We start from the raw sequence: 13,226 nt of genomic DNA on the forward strand, positions 1-13,226 counted from the left end.
ATCTGTGCGGAGGGCATGGGGACTCTGCATTTTATAAAAGGTTGAAGTATGAAGGTCTTATAAACAAAGAAACCATCTAGGGCAGTGTTTCCCAAACTTGGGACGCCGCTTGTTCAGGGAAAGCCTCTGGCGCGCCGGACCAGTTTGTTTCGCATCTGCAGGTTCGGCTGATCGCGGCTCCCACTGGCTGTGGTTCGCTGTGCCCGGCCAATGGGGGATGCGGAAAGAGGTGGCCAGTACGCCCCTCGGCCGGTGTCACTTCCCGCAGCCCCCATTGGCAGGGTACAGCGAACCGCGGCCAGTGGGAGCCGTGATCGGCCGAACCTGAGACACGGCAGGTAAACAAACTGGTCCGGCCCACCAGGGGCTTTTTCTGAACAAGCGGCATCCCAAGTTTGGGAAACACTGATCTAGGGAATGGGCTTCAAGCAGAGTGAAAAGCAGTTATGTGTGTCTGCCTCCAAGACCAAGGATGGGCAAAGTATGCAGCACTTGAATCCTTTTTTTCTTATTTGAGTTTTTGGTGGGGTGACCATCCTTGTCCCAAGGCTGCTGTGACCCAAGGCGTGAATAAAAAACCTGAATGTCTAATGGTGCAAATTACCTAAAATACACCAGAAATTAAATAAATTTTAGATTAATCCTTCTGGAAAAAAGCACTCTGGTGACAGAGAAAGTGTCACTGTATTGGCATCTGGGAACTGCAATGTGGCTCTAGGAAGAAGGATAAAGGAGTTGGAGGCGCAAGTGGTGTTCTATGTGGCTCTAGGAAGAAGGATAAAGGAGTTGGAGGCGCAAGTGGTGTTCTCGTCCATCCTCCCCGTGGAAGGAAAAGGCCTAGGTAGGGAGCGTCGAATCGTGGAAGTCAACGAATGGCTACGCAGGTGGTGTCGGAGAGAAGGCTTTGGTTTCTTTGACCATGGGATGGTGTTCCATGAAGGAGGAGTGCTGGGCAGAAACGGGCTCCATCTTACGAAGAGAGGGAAGAGCATCTTTGCCAGCAGGCTGGCTAACCTAGTGAGGAGGGCTTTAAACTAGGTTCACCGGGGGAAGGAGACCAAAGCCCTGAGGTAAGTGGGAAAGCGGGATACCGGGAGGAAGCACAGGCAGGAATGTCTGTGAGGGGAGGGCTCCTGCCTCATACTGGGAATGAGGGGCGATCAACAGGTTATCTCAAGTGCTTATATACAAATGCACAAAGCCTTGGAAACAAGCAGGGAGAACTGGAGGTCCTGGTGATGTCAAGGAACTATGACGTGATCGGAATAACAGAGACTTGGTGGGATAACTCACATGACTGGAGTACTGTCATGGATGGTTATAAACTGTTCAGGAAGGACAGGCAGGGCAGAAAAGGTGGGGGAGTAGCACTGTATGTAAGGGAGCAGTATGACTGCTCAGAGCTCCGGTACGAAACTGCAGAAAAACCTGAGTGTCTCTGGATTAAGTTTAGAAGTGTGTGCAACAAGAGTGATGTAGTGGTGGGAGTCTGCTATAGACCACCGGACCAGGGGGATGAGGTGGATGAGGCTTTCTTCCGGCAGCTCACGGAAGCTACTAGATCGCATGCCCTGATTCTCACGGGTGACTTTAATTTTCCTGATATCTGCTGGGAGAGCAATACAGCGGTGCATAGACAATCCAGGAAGTTTTTGGAAAGCGTAGGGGACAATTTCCTGGCGCAAGTGCTAGAGGAGCCAACTAGGGGGGGCGCTTTTCTTGACCTGCTGCTCACAAATCGGGTAGAATTAGTGGGGGAAGCAAAAGTGGATGGGAATCTGGGAGGCAGTGACCATGAGTTGGTTGAGTTCAGGATCCTGACGCAGGGAAGAAAGGTAAGCAGCAGGATACGGACCCTGGACTTCAGGAAAGCAGACTTCGACTCCCTCAGGGAACGGATGGCCAGGATCCCCTGGGGGACTAACTTGAAGGGGAAAGGAGTCCAGGAGAGCTGGCTGTATTTCAAGGAATCCCTGTTGAGGTTACAGGGTCAAACCATCCCGATGAGTCGAAAGAATAGTAAATATGGCAGGCGACCAGCTTGGCTTAATGGTGAAATCCTAGCGGATCTTAAACATAAAAAAGAAGCTTACAAGAAGTGGAAGGTTGGACATATGACCAGGGAAGAGTATAAAAATATTGCTCGGGCATGTAGGAATGTTATCAGGAGGGCCAAATCGCACCTGGAGCTGCAGCTAGCCAGAGATGTCAAGAGTAACAAGAAGGGTTTCTTCAGGTATGTTGGCAACAAGAAGAAAGCCAAGGAATGTGTGGGCCCCTTACTGAATGAGAGAGGCAACCTAGTGACAGAGGATGTGGAAAAAGCTAATGTACTCAATGCTTTTTTTGCCTCTGTTTTCACTAACAAGGTCAGCTCCCAGACTGCTGCGCTGGGCATCACAAAATGGGGAAGAGATGGCCAGCCCTCTGTGGAGATAGAGGTGGTTAGGGACTATTTAGAAAAGCTGGACGTGCACAAGTCCATGGGGCCGGACGAGTTGCATCCGAGAGTGCTGAAGGAATTGGCGGCTGTGATTGCAGAGCCACTGGCCATTATCTTTGAAAACTCGTGGCGAACCGGGGAAGTCCCGGATGACTGGAAAAAGGCTAATGTAGTGCCAATCTTTAAAAAAGGGAAGAAGGAAGATCCTGGGAACTACAGGCCAGTCAGCCTCACCTCAGTCCCTGGAAAAATCATGGAGCAGGTCCTCAAAGAATCAATCCTGAAGCACTTGCATGAGAGGAAAGTGATCAGGAACAGCCAGCATGGATTCACCAAGGGAAGGTCATGCCTGACTAATCTAATCGCCTTTTATGATGAGATTACTGGTTCTGTGGATGAAGAGAAAGCAGTGGATGTATTGTTTCTTGACTTTAGCAAAGTTTTTGACACGGTCTCCCATAGTATTCTTGTCAGCAAGTTAAGGAAGTATGGGCTGGATGAATGCACTATAAGGTGGGTAGAAAGCTGGCTAGATTGTCGGGCTCAATGGGTAGTGATCAATGGCTCCATGTCTAGTTGGCAGCCGGTATCAAGTGGAGTGTCCCAAGGGTCGGTCCTGGGGCCGGTTTTATTCAATATCTTCATAAATGATCTGGAGGATGGTGTGGATTGCACTCTCAGCAAATTTGCGGATGATACTAAACTGGGAGGAGTGGTAGATACGCTGCAGGGGAGGGATAGGATACTGAAGGACCTAGACCAATTGGAAGATTGGGCCAAAAGGAATCTGATGAGGTTCAATAAGGATAAGTGCAGGGTCCTGCACTTAGGACGGAAGAACCCAATGCACAGCTACAGACTAGGGACCGAATGGCTAGGCAGCAGTTCTGCGGAAAAGGACCTAGGGGTGACAGTGGACGAGAAGCTGGATATGAGTCAGCAGTGTGCCCTTGTTGCCAAGAAGGCCAATGGCATTTTGGGATGTATAAGTAGGGGCATAGCGAGCAGATCGAGGGACGTGATCGTCCCCCTCTATTCGACATTGGTGAGGCCTCATCTGGAGTACTGTGTCCAGTTTTGGGCCCCACACTTCAAGAAGGATGTGGATAAATTGGAGAGAGTCCAGCGAAGGGCAACAAAAATGATTAGGGGACTGGAACACATGAGTTATGAGGAGAGGCTGAGGGAGCTGGGATTGTTTAGCCTGCAGAAGAGAAGAATGAGGGGGGATTTGATAGCTGCTTTCAACTACCTGAAAGGGGGTTCCAAAGAGGATGGCTCTAGACTGTTCTCAATGGTAGCAGATGACAGAACGAGGAGTAATGGTCTCAAGTTGCAGTGGGGGAGGTTTAGATTGGATATTAGGAAAAACTTTTTCACTAAGAGGGTGGTGAAACACTGGAATGAGTTACCTAGGGAGGTGGTAGAATCTCCTTCCTTAGAGGTTTTTAAGGTCAGGCTTGACAAAGCCCTGGCTGGGATGATTTAACTGGGAATTGGTCCTGCTTTGAGCAGGGGGTTGGACTAGATGACCTTCTGGGGTCCCTTCCAACCCTGATATTCTATGATTCTATGATTCTATGATCTGGCTACATAATGGCAAGAACTGAGGTAGTTGGCTCTACACTGAGGTGATTGGGTCCTTTTATAACCTCAGCTATGAATGTGCAGTGCCACACAAGGTTGGTTCTGCTTGCAGAAAAGGTTCCTAAAGTTCAGTGACACTGGAGCACACAACCTCCCAAGAATGAATATGCAGAGGCCACCTCAATGAAGAGCACACTTTAGCATTGTTGAAGGAGTGCCTGAAAAACCATAATGGAGCATCTCATGTTTTTCAGAAGTATCAAAAGTTCATTTTACAGTATTCTTTAATAAAGAGTCCTATAAACTCAAGAGGATGTCAGTAATGCTATATCTTCTAAGTGAATGAAACTAATTCTCTGACAGTTCCTGTGATGTTAATTCTTTAATTTGCATTGCTAAACTAGAGCCAGAACAAAAACAACCAAATTCCTAGCAGTAGTTTTCCATATTATATCATGTGTGATTACTTTCACAGTCCAGTTACTCTCAGATGTAAAATGACATCCCATAAGTACACATAATTTTTATTAGCTGTACAAATTTATTAGTGTTTGTGATATGATTGTTTGTAATGGCAGGAGGCAGGGCTCAGAAGCCCCGTGCTCACTTCCAGTTTGTGTCTTATGCTTCAGGGTTTCAATCAGCTCACCTGCAGGGGTCAGAAATTTTGTTTATTTTTATCTCTTTCCTCTGAAGCATCAGTGAGGGCCATAGCTGGAAATGGGACACAAGATGGGGTAGGCCAGGGCTCTGAGGTGGCATTGAGCATTCTCTCTCTCGATACTTGGCTGGTGAGTTCTTGCTCACATGGTCAGGATCTAACTGATCAACACCTGTAGGACCAGGAAGGAATTTTCCTCAAGGTTTTTCGCCTTCCTCTGCAGCATGTGGGTGCAGGACATTTGACAGGATTACCTGGGTATATCTCACAATCATTTCTCTGCCATTGGTGCGGCCGTGGGAACTGGTACTTCTCAGTCCCTTCTATTCTTTGTCTCTGGCGCATAATAGTTTAGTTGGGCTGTAAGACTTTGTCCTAATTTCAGTTGCTGGTTTTAATGTGTGGGTGCTGCATGGTGTTGGTGGCCTGTGATATTCAGGAAGTCAGACTAGATGATCTGGTGGTGCCTTCTGACCTTAAACTCTATGACTCTAAAAGCAATCATTTAATTTACTTAGTAAAAGGATGTAGAAGAATTGCAATAGAAAGCTTTAATGAAAGCTGCAAAGGAAATATACTGTACCTTCACATTGCCTATTCCTCCTGTTTCTCTGAAATCCAGGCTTACACCGACAGAAAACTAATGATTTTGTTTGATTACAGTATGCATCATCTCCACAAGGATTCACATCAGCTTCACAAGTATATTCAGTGGCACCTATGGGAATAGACTTAAATTGGTAAAATGGAAATCTATAAATGGTGAAATACTTAATTGTTAGAATTGCTCTTATTTTTTATGATACATTCTATTTAATTAAACAAATTTGACTGTAACTACTAAAGCTGCTTGAATACAACAAAGGTTTCTGAAAATTTTAAATTCATTTCAGTCATGCTCACAATACTTCTATGTTTAATTTCAACAAACATTTGTCCAACCGATTATTATTGGCAAAAATATCTGAACAAGGTTTTTGTGGAAATGGACTCTTAAATTCTCACATGTGGCTGTCCACAAATGATGTGCCTGAACTCTCATCCAATTAGGGAATGGAAACAATAACATGTTTCTTATCTGCCCTAGCCAACTAATTAATACTGATAGAATATGGCATATTTTCAGATAACTATATTTGTGATCAAGCCAAAAAAAATTTAAAAACCACAATTACGCATACAAAAATCCTCTCAAACATCTCTGAACAACCAACAAATGTAGGAAATTGCAAGCTGGCGTAAATATTCCACATGGAAAAGAAGAAGTTCAGTTTGTCAGATAAATTATTCATTTTTCGTCACTCAACTCTAGTAAATATCCATTTGTTTTTTAGCAGTGGGTATTTTACTGATTTTATGCATTTGTTCAACTACATATGATACAGTTCATCCATACAACTAACATGTAAGAACCTTAAACTTCCTCCCATTCTGTGGGGAACTCTAACACTAAGTTCCTGTTAAAAAACAAACCACAATCATTTTCTGCAGGACAAAAGGAATTTTAAGATGACTGTATAACAAATAGTTTTATTTCACTATGGCCAAAATGATACCAAAACCATAAAATAGTGGAACACATCTTTATGTATATCTCATTTTTTTTACTATTGTGGAGGATACACAGCATAAGAACAACCTCAAAAAGAATTACTGCAGCATCCACTAGCACATTAGTTAAGTATCTCTTGGTATTTCCAAGGTGCATCTTTACAAAGCTTGTCCATTGGTGCACCCCCTCTCTGGCTAAGGAGATGGACATGGTTATTGTGGAGTGGGCACTAAGTTTTAGTGGACAGGGAACTCTGTAGCTTTGTAAACTCCAGGATAATGAACTTTATCTATTTGGCTATGATATATCTGGATTTCACAGTACTCTTGAAGAGAATGAAAATAGATTCAGCTTCTTTCTCAAACATGGAAGATAGTTGAAAGCTCTCCCATTCTCTTGACCGAGATGACCATTTTCCAGGAATCTATTTTCAGGAAGAGAACTGCAGAGCCTCAAAGGAAGATATATACAATCGGAGAAGGTCCGGATTCATACTCCTCAGACCTCACAGGAGAACTAACTGGAGGGTGGAGAAAGGGATAAGGATCCTAACCTCAGATTACTCTAAAAATCCATACTCCTGACACAGAGAACCAGAATTTCATATAAATGCCTGTTCATATGAAACATTCGGCTTACATGTCGTACCAAAGAAGTTTGAAACAAGCCTGAATAAATGTATTATTAGGCTTATCTGACTGAACCTTTGACCAAATTTGTATGTCCCACAAGCTGCAAGGACATAAACGGAAAAATGAAGAGAGGCTGTGAAAGCCACTCTCATATATTCTAGAATTATTCTAGCTCATATTGAGTTAATTATAGCTGCATGATTTTGGCAAACAGCTGGCTTTCTTAGCATACTGCAACCATCCTAAGAAAACAACCCATTGCCACAAGGTACTATAATTTAATGTATTTTCTGCACAATAAATGTATGTTAATAAAATTTAGGTGTATGAAAGTTATTAGCTCATTGAATTTATTTAAATAAAATATATCTGTGTGACTAGCAAGTCTTGAAAAACTGTATTATCAATGTTTGGATAAGTTTCTTCTGTCAGCTTAGTTTCAGTGATTTTGTTTCAGATCAAGAATTTCATATCACAAAACCTTTTTATTTGTTTCGATAGAGAAGAATAGGTGTGAAATGAAATATAATCAATTTAAACAGCTAAACCAGCTCACAATGGATTGAGTCATCTCTTGAAGGGTCAGATAGTTGATTATTTTCTGAAGCAAAATAACTATTATTTGGAAAAGTTGTTAATTTTCTTCATATTCTACTTTAAACCATTAGTCTCAGCTATATTAGTTTGGATACTACATAGTTTACACTTTTTCATGTGAATGAAAACTCTGTTTTGTTGGATAGGTTCTGCATGAAAGAATACCAGTTCATTGTGTTACTTCTTTTGTGCTACAAGTATGAAAAACAGACAGCTTATCAACCGGACTCACTTATTTTGCATCCTTGCTCATCTGAACCATCTCCACAGTCATCAAACCGATCACACTGCAGCTCCATGGGTATACATTTCTTATCTCTACAAGTAAACTCATCCTTTTTACAAGGTTTTGCTTTATATGGGATCTTATCTACATAATTACAAATGAAAAATCACAAGAAGATTAGCATTTCATATTGTTTAGACTACTTGCACATAAAAATGGAAATGACCACAAAGCATTAAAGAGTTTCAAAGATGTCAAGCCTAATTGTTTTGAGAATTAAATTATGACCCACAAACTTTCAATTAAGCTTTTTGTAAGTACAATTTAATCTTTGTAATAAAATTTGCCTTTAATTGTTTTTTAATTGAATGCCTTAAAAGGTAAATCCACCTACCACAGTGATCTTCATCTGAGTTATCACCACAGTCATCAATCTCATTGCAAATCTGTTCAGGTCGCAGACAAACCCTGTTGTTTCTACATCTGTACGGTCTTGTAGGTGGACATGGAAATTTGACTGTAGAAAGAAAACATCAGACAGCATCCATTAATATAGAATAACAACAATCTTTTGTACTTAGAATCATAGAATCATAGAATATCAGGGTTGGAAGGGACCCCAGAAGGTCATCTAGTCCAACCCCCTGCTCAAAGCAGGACCAATTCCCAGTTAAATCATCCCAGCCAGGGCTTTGTCAAGCCTGACCTTAAAAACCTCTAAGGAAGGAGATTCTACCACCTCCCTAGGTAACGCATTCCAGTGTTTCACCACCCTCTTAGTGAAAAAGTTTTTCCTAATATCCAATCTAAACCTCCCCCACTGCAACTTGAGACCATTACTCCTCGTTCTGTCATCTGCTACCATTGAGAACAGTCTAGAGCCATCCTCTTTGGAACCCCCTTTCAGGTAGTTGAAAGCAGCTATCAAATCCCCCCTCATTCTTCTCTTCTGCAGGCTAAACAATCCCAGCTCCCTCAGCCTCTCCTCATAACTCATGTGTTCCAGTCCCCTAATCATTTTTGTTGCCCTTCGCTGGACTCTCTCCAATTTATCCACATCCTTCTTGAAGTGTGGGGCCCAAAACTGGACACAGTACTCCAGATGAGGCCTCACCAATGTCGAATAGAGGGGGACGATCACGTCCCTCGATCTGCTCGCTATGCCCCTACTTATACATCCCAAAATGCCATTGGCCTTCTTGGCAACAAGGGCACACTGCTGACTCATATCCAGCTTCTCGTCCACTGTCACCCCTAGGTCCTTTTCTGCAGAACTGCTGCCTAGCCATTCGGTCCCTAGTCTGTAGCTGTGCATTGGGTTCTTCCGTCCTAAGTGCAGGACCCTGCACTTATCCTTATTGAACCTCATCAGATTCCTTTTGGCCCAATCTTCCAATTGGTCTAGGTCCTTCTGTATCCTATCCCTCCCCTGCAGCGTATCTACCACTCCTCCCAGTTTAGTATCATCCGCAAATTTGCTGAGAGTGCAATCCACACCATCCTCCCGATCATTTATGAAGATATTGAATAAAACCGGCCCCAGGACCGACCCTTGGGGCACTCCACTTGATACCGGCTGCCAACTAGACATGGAGCCATTGATCACTACCCATTGAGCCCGACAATTTAGCCAGCTTTCTACCCACCTTATAGTGCATTCATCCAGCCCATACTTCCTTAACTTGCTGACAAGAATACTATGGGAGACCGTGTCAAAAGCTTTGCTAAAGTCAAGAAACAATACATCCACTGCTTTCCCTTCATCCACAGAACCAGTAATCTCATCATAAAAGGCGATTAGATTAGTCAGGCATGACCTTCCCTTGGTGAATCCATGCTGGCTGTTCCTGATCACTTTCCTCTCATACAAGTGCTTCAGGATTGATTCTTTGAGGACCTGCTCCATGATTTTTCCAGGGACTGAGGTGAGGCTGACTGGCCTGTAGTTCCCAGGATCTTCCTTCTTCCCTTTTTTAAAGATTGGCACTACATTAGCCTTATGCACAAGCATCCTTCAGTTGCTCATAAAGCTTACCTGTCTTTGTGTTGTGCCTCCTTCCAGTGTGGTAAATGAGCACTGGATGTGTATGCTTTTATGATTGCATGATTTTATGCCCTCCTGATGTGATTTAAGCAGTTAATCAATTTAGTTGATTTTTTGTTTAAAAAAAGGAGGCAGGAGATATTGGAGTTGCTCAAAACCTTCTCTAGTGTTGAAGCAGAGCCCAGATGTTTATGCTAACAATCACATATAGTCGTCAATAGAAAACTGGAAAATGTTCATAGTACAAAAACTGGCCAATTCGAGTATCCACCCCTTTCCTTACCCTTAAACTCACAAGAGATAGACATCTGCTAGGAAAATATAAACATAAACAATCTTAAATAAATTAGTTAATAATACACATATTCACAATTCTTTGAACCATAGATCTCAAATGACTTTACATAGGGGAGTAAGTATCATTGTTCCCATTTTATAGATAGGAAAACTAAAGCACAGAGAGATGGAGTGACTTGTCTGAGGTCATGAAGCACTGGCACAGCTTGGAACATAACCCAAGTCTCTTGATTCCTTTTTTCCATGTATTTATCCCATAATCTCTCCATCTCTATATTTTTTCCTCTTTCCTGCCCTCTTCATTGTATTGTTTTCAGATGTATTGTTTTCTAGTGGTTTATTATGCTCTCACTTTCAGAAGCAATATCTCTCTTTACTTGGTTTATGTTGTTCATATTTGCCCCACTCTCAATTTTCAATGCTTGTGTCATGTTTCATGTCATACTGTCTTTTCCCTTTGTCATCTTTTTGTTATTTCTATCCCTCCACTCACTGGGCTCAATATCTTATTTTTAATCTGCTAATAGTAATGACCACTGTTGAATCTTGAGAGGCAGCTGGGACCTCCCTTCCTCTACTCACTCATAGAGCAGAAGCTGAGCAGGCTGTCCTGCTGATCTGTCCCGCAGTAGAAGCCACACAGGTTGCTTAGAGGAGCTGGTTAAGTTGCAGGAATCTAGTTCATAGCACTACGGGCTCATGACAACCCTAGTTTCACTTATGAAAGCTCCAGTAAACACTCAGATTGTTTAGGGCTCTGCTCTAAAATTGAACAAGTTGCAGTGAGAGATTTTGTGAGAAAAATGAAGGCTGAAAGGGGATACAACTACTATTTATAAATACATCAGGGGGGAGGGGCAGTGGAGCCTTCCCAGATGTGGCGGGGGTGTGTGTGTCAGGGGCTTCTGACCTCCTCCCCGAGGCACCTCCTCTTCCCCCCAAGGCCATGCCTCTGCCCCTTCCTATTCCCTAGGTGGCCCCATCCCTGGCAAAACCAGAAGCCTGAGCGGGGCCAGAGAGCCCGGGCTCTCCTCCCGGGGCAAGTGGAGGGACCCAGTCTTCCATAGCTGCTCACACAGCTCTTACCCCGACCCAGCCCTTACCATGGCTATTTTTTATGCTGATGGGAGAGCTCTCTCCTGTCGGTATAGAGTCTCTTCACCAAGTGCCCATGAGCCAATTCACTTAAGCCCACTTCCACCTGAGCTGAATTGGCTCGTTAGCACTGACCCTACACTTAATAAGGCAACTCCCATCTTTTCATATGCTGTGTATTTATACCTCCCTACTGTATGTTCCACTCCATGCATCTGATGAAGTGGGTTTTAGCCCACAAAAGCTTATGCCCAAATAAATTTGTTAGTCTCTAAGGTGCCACAAGGACTCCTCATTGTTTTTGCTGATACAGACTAACATGGCTACCACTCTGAAAGCTGTACCAGAGTAATTGTAAACCCCATTTGAGAGAAAAAAATAGGTATTTGCTTATTGCCATTTCTGATTTTAAAATCTCCACTGGATTGTAGAATAATATAATTTAATGTAAATTTTGTTTTTATCTAAGCTTACTGTCTGTATACCCATATTTAAGACAGTCCTTTAAAAGTCAAATGAGGAAAAACATAACTTAGAGTCTTTGACAGAAAAGAGGTAGTGAAGCGAGTTCTATATATTCCTAAATTGAGGGTTGTAAACTGTACATCTTTCTACTTCACTAATTCACTTCAGTGCCATGAATACAAAGCATTAAAATAACAAAAGGCATACCACACATTTCAGGGACTTCATCTGAGTTGTCTCCACAGTCATCTTCTCCATCACACACCCAAAAATGGAGTTTACAAAGTGAATTGTTGCACAGGAACTCATCAGCTTTACATATATTTCCCCCTTGGAGAAATAAATAACTGTGAATTCATGGTATAAATAAAACAAAATACACCCTATTTTCATTTGTCCATATGCTACGGTCAGCTAATGAAACATGGAGCATGAAAGGGCCAAATCCAATGGGGGAAGGCTTGGGAGGGGCATGCAGAAAGGGGAAATGGCCATTCAATATATTTTCCCCAACATAGCATAGCCACTCATTGCTCTTTCTTCATTTTGTGGCTCCTGTAATGGAGCCAAGTTCTGTGTGACTTTGAGGGGCTAAGGCAGGGAGAGAGGTACAGGAGTCAGGAGACAACCACCCCATGTAACATGTTCTCCTTGCAGGTGTATTTTAACTATAATAGTTAAAATATCTTAGAATCATAGAACCATAAAGTTAGGAGGTACAGCAAAGGTCAGACAGTCTAAGCCTCTGCCAAGACGTAGGATTTGTTGTGTCTAAACCATTAAAGACTAACCAGCTTCTTTTCGAAAATCCTCAGTTAAGGAGCTTATTGTAATCTTCTTCTATGCAACTTTTCTTTATTGCAGTGGAATTCTGAGGGCAAAGGACTTGACTACATCAGGACACTTGGTTATAAGGTGCAAGTGGTGCAAACCAGGAGAAACACAAAGAAAGGTTCCAGCTTATTCAAGGACATACCCCTCCAGGTTTGTCCTAAATGGATTCTGATGCTCCAGCTTTGGCTCTCCATTCATCCTCCCAAATCCACTCTGCTACAGACCATATATTCCATAAGTAATAGAGCGTAACAGCCCAACAAACACCTTTTGTGTCTTTTCAGTAACAGAGTGGATGGTTTGGGTTTGCTTGTTAATTCAGCTCAAAAAAGGTTTTTATTTTCCAAAGGACCATTAAGAGACAAGAGAGAGAAGTTACCTTATATATTATATAACTTTAATTATAAAAGTCCAAGTATTTATGGTATTTCCTCCTTTTCCAATATGCCTAACTCTTTCCTGAAGTGGTGTAACTTGTATTCTATTAAAAACACTTCAATCAGCATTTAGATTATTAAATATGTTGTTAATTATTTTGTTCATATATCAATTATATCACAATACAGAATTGATTTTCTTTATCAAATTAACAAGAAATTTAGTAAACAATAACAGGTGTTTGGTTTTTAAACAATTAAAAACATTAGGTAGATTGGCATGCATACTGAATACAAACAAAAGAATAATTTGCTATGTTTACTAGGTTTTCAGTTCTCTAACCTCTAAGTAATATAGTCATTTCTGTTTTGTTCAATGTTTTTAATAATCCATCCACTTGAAGTTTTCACAATAG

At 42.3% G+C, this 13,226-nt stretch overlaps 1 protein-coding gene across 12 annotated transcripts in view; it reads right to left on the minus strand.

Annotated features, from left to right (window-relative positions):
• The window catches only part of LRP1B (LDL receptor related protein 1B), a 1,327,274-nt gene that overhangs the window by 138,726 nt on the left and 1,175,322 nt on the right, over window positions 1–13,226 (minus strand). For all 12 annotated transcript variants that reach the window (XM_073305381.1, XM_073305383.1, XM_073305382.1 and 9 more), the window contains 4 exons: window positions 11,807–11,929; window positions 8,093–8,215; window positions 7,705–7,842; window positions 5,275–5,409 (listed from right to left, as the gene is read on the minus strand). In XM_073305381.1, the coding sequence (XP_073161482.1) occupies window positions 5,275–5,409; window positions 7,705–7,842; window positions 8,093–8,215; window positions 11,807–11,929 (519 nt within the window). The remainder of the gene's footprint in view (window positions 1–5,274; window positions 5,410–7,704; window positions 7,843–8,092; window positions 8,216–11,806; window positions 11,930–13,226) is intronic.

Source organism: Lepidochelys kempii, chromosome 11, assembly GCF_965140265.1.
Source record: "Lepidochelys kempii isolate rLepKem1 chromosome 11, rLepKem1.hap2, whole genome shotgun sequence".
NCBI classification, from domain to species: Eukaryota; Metazoa; Chordata; order Testudines; family Cheloniidae; genus Lepidochelys; species Lepidochelys kempii.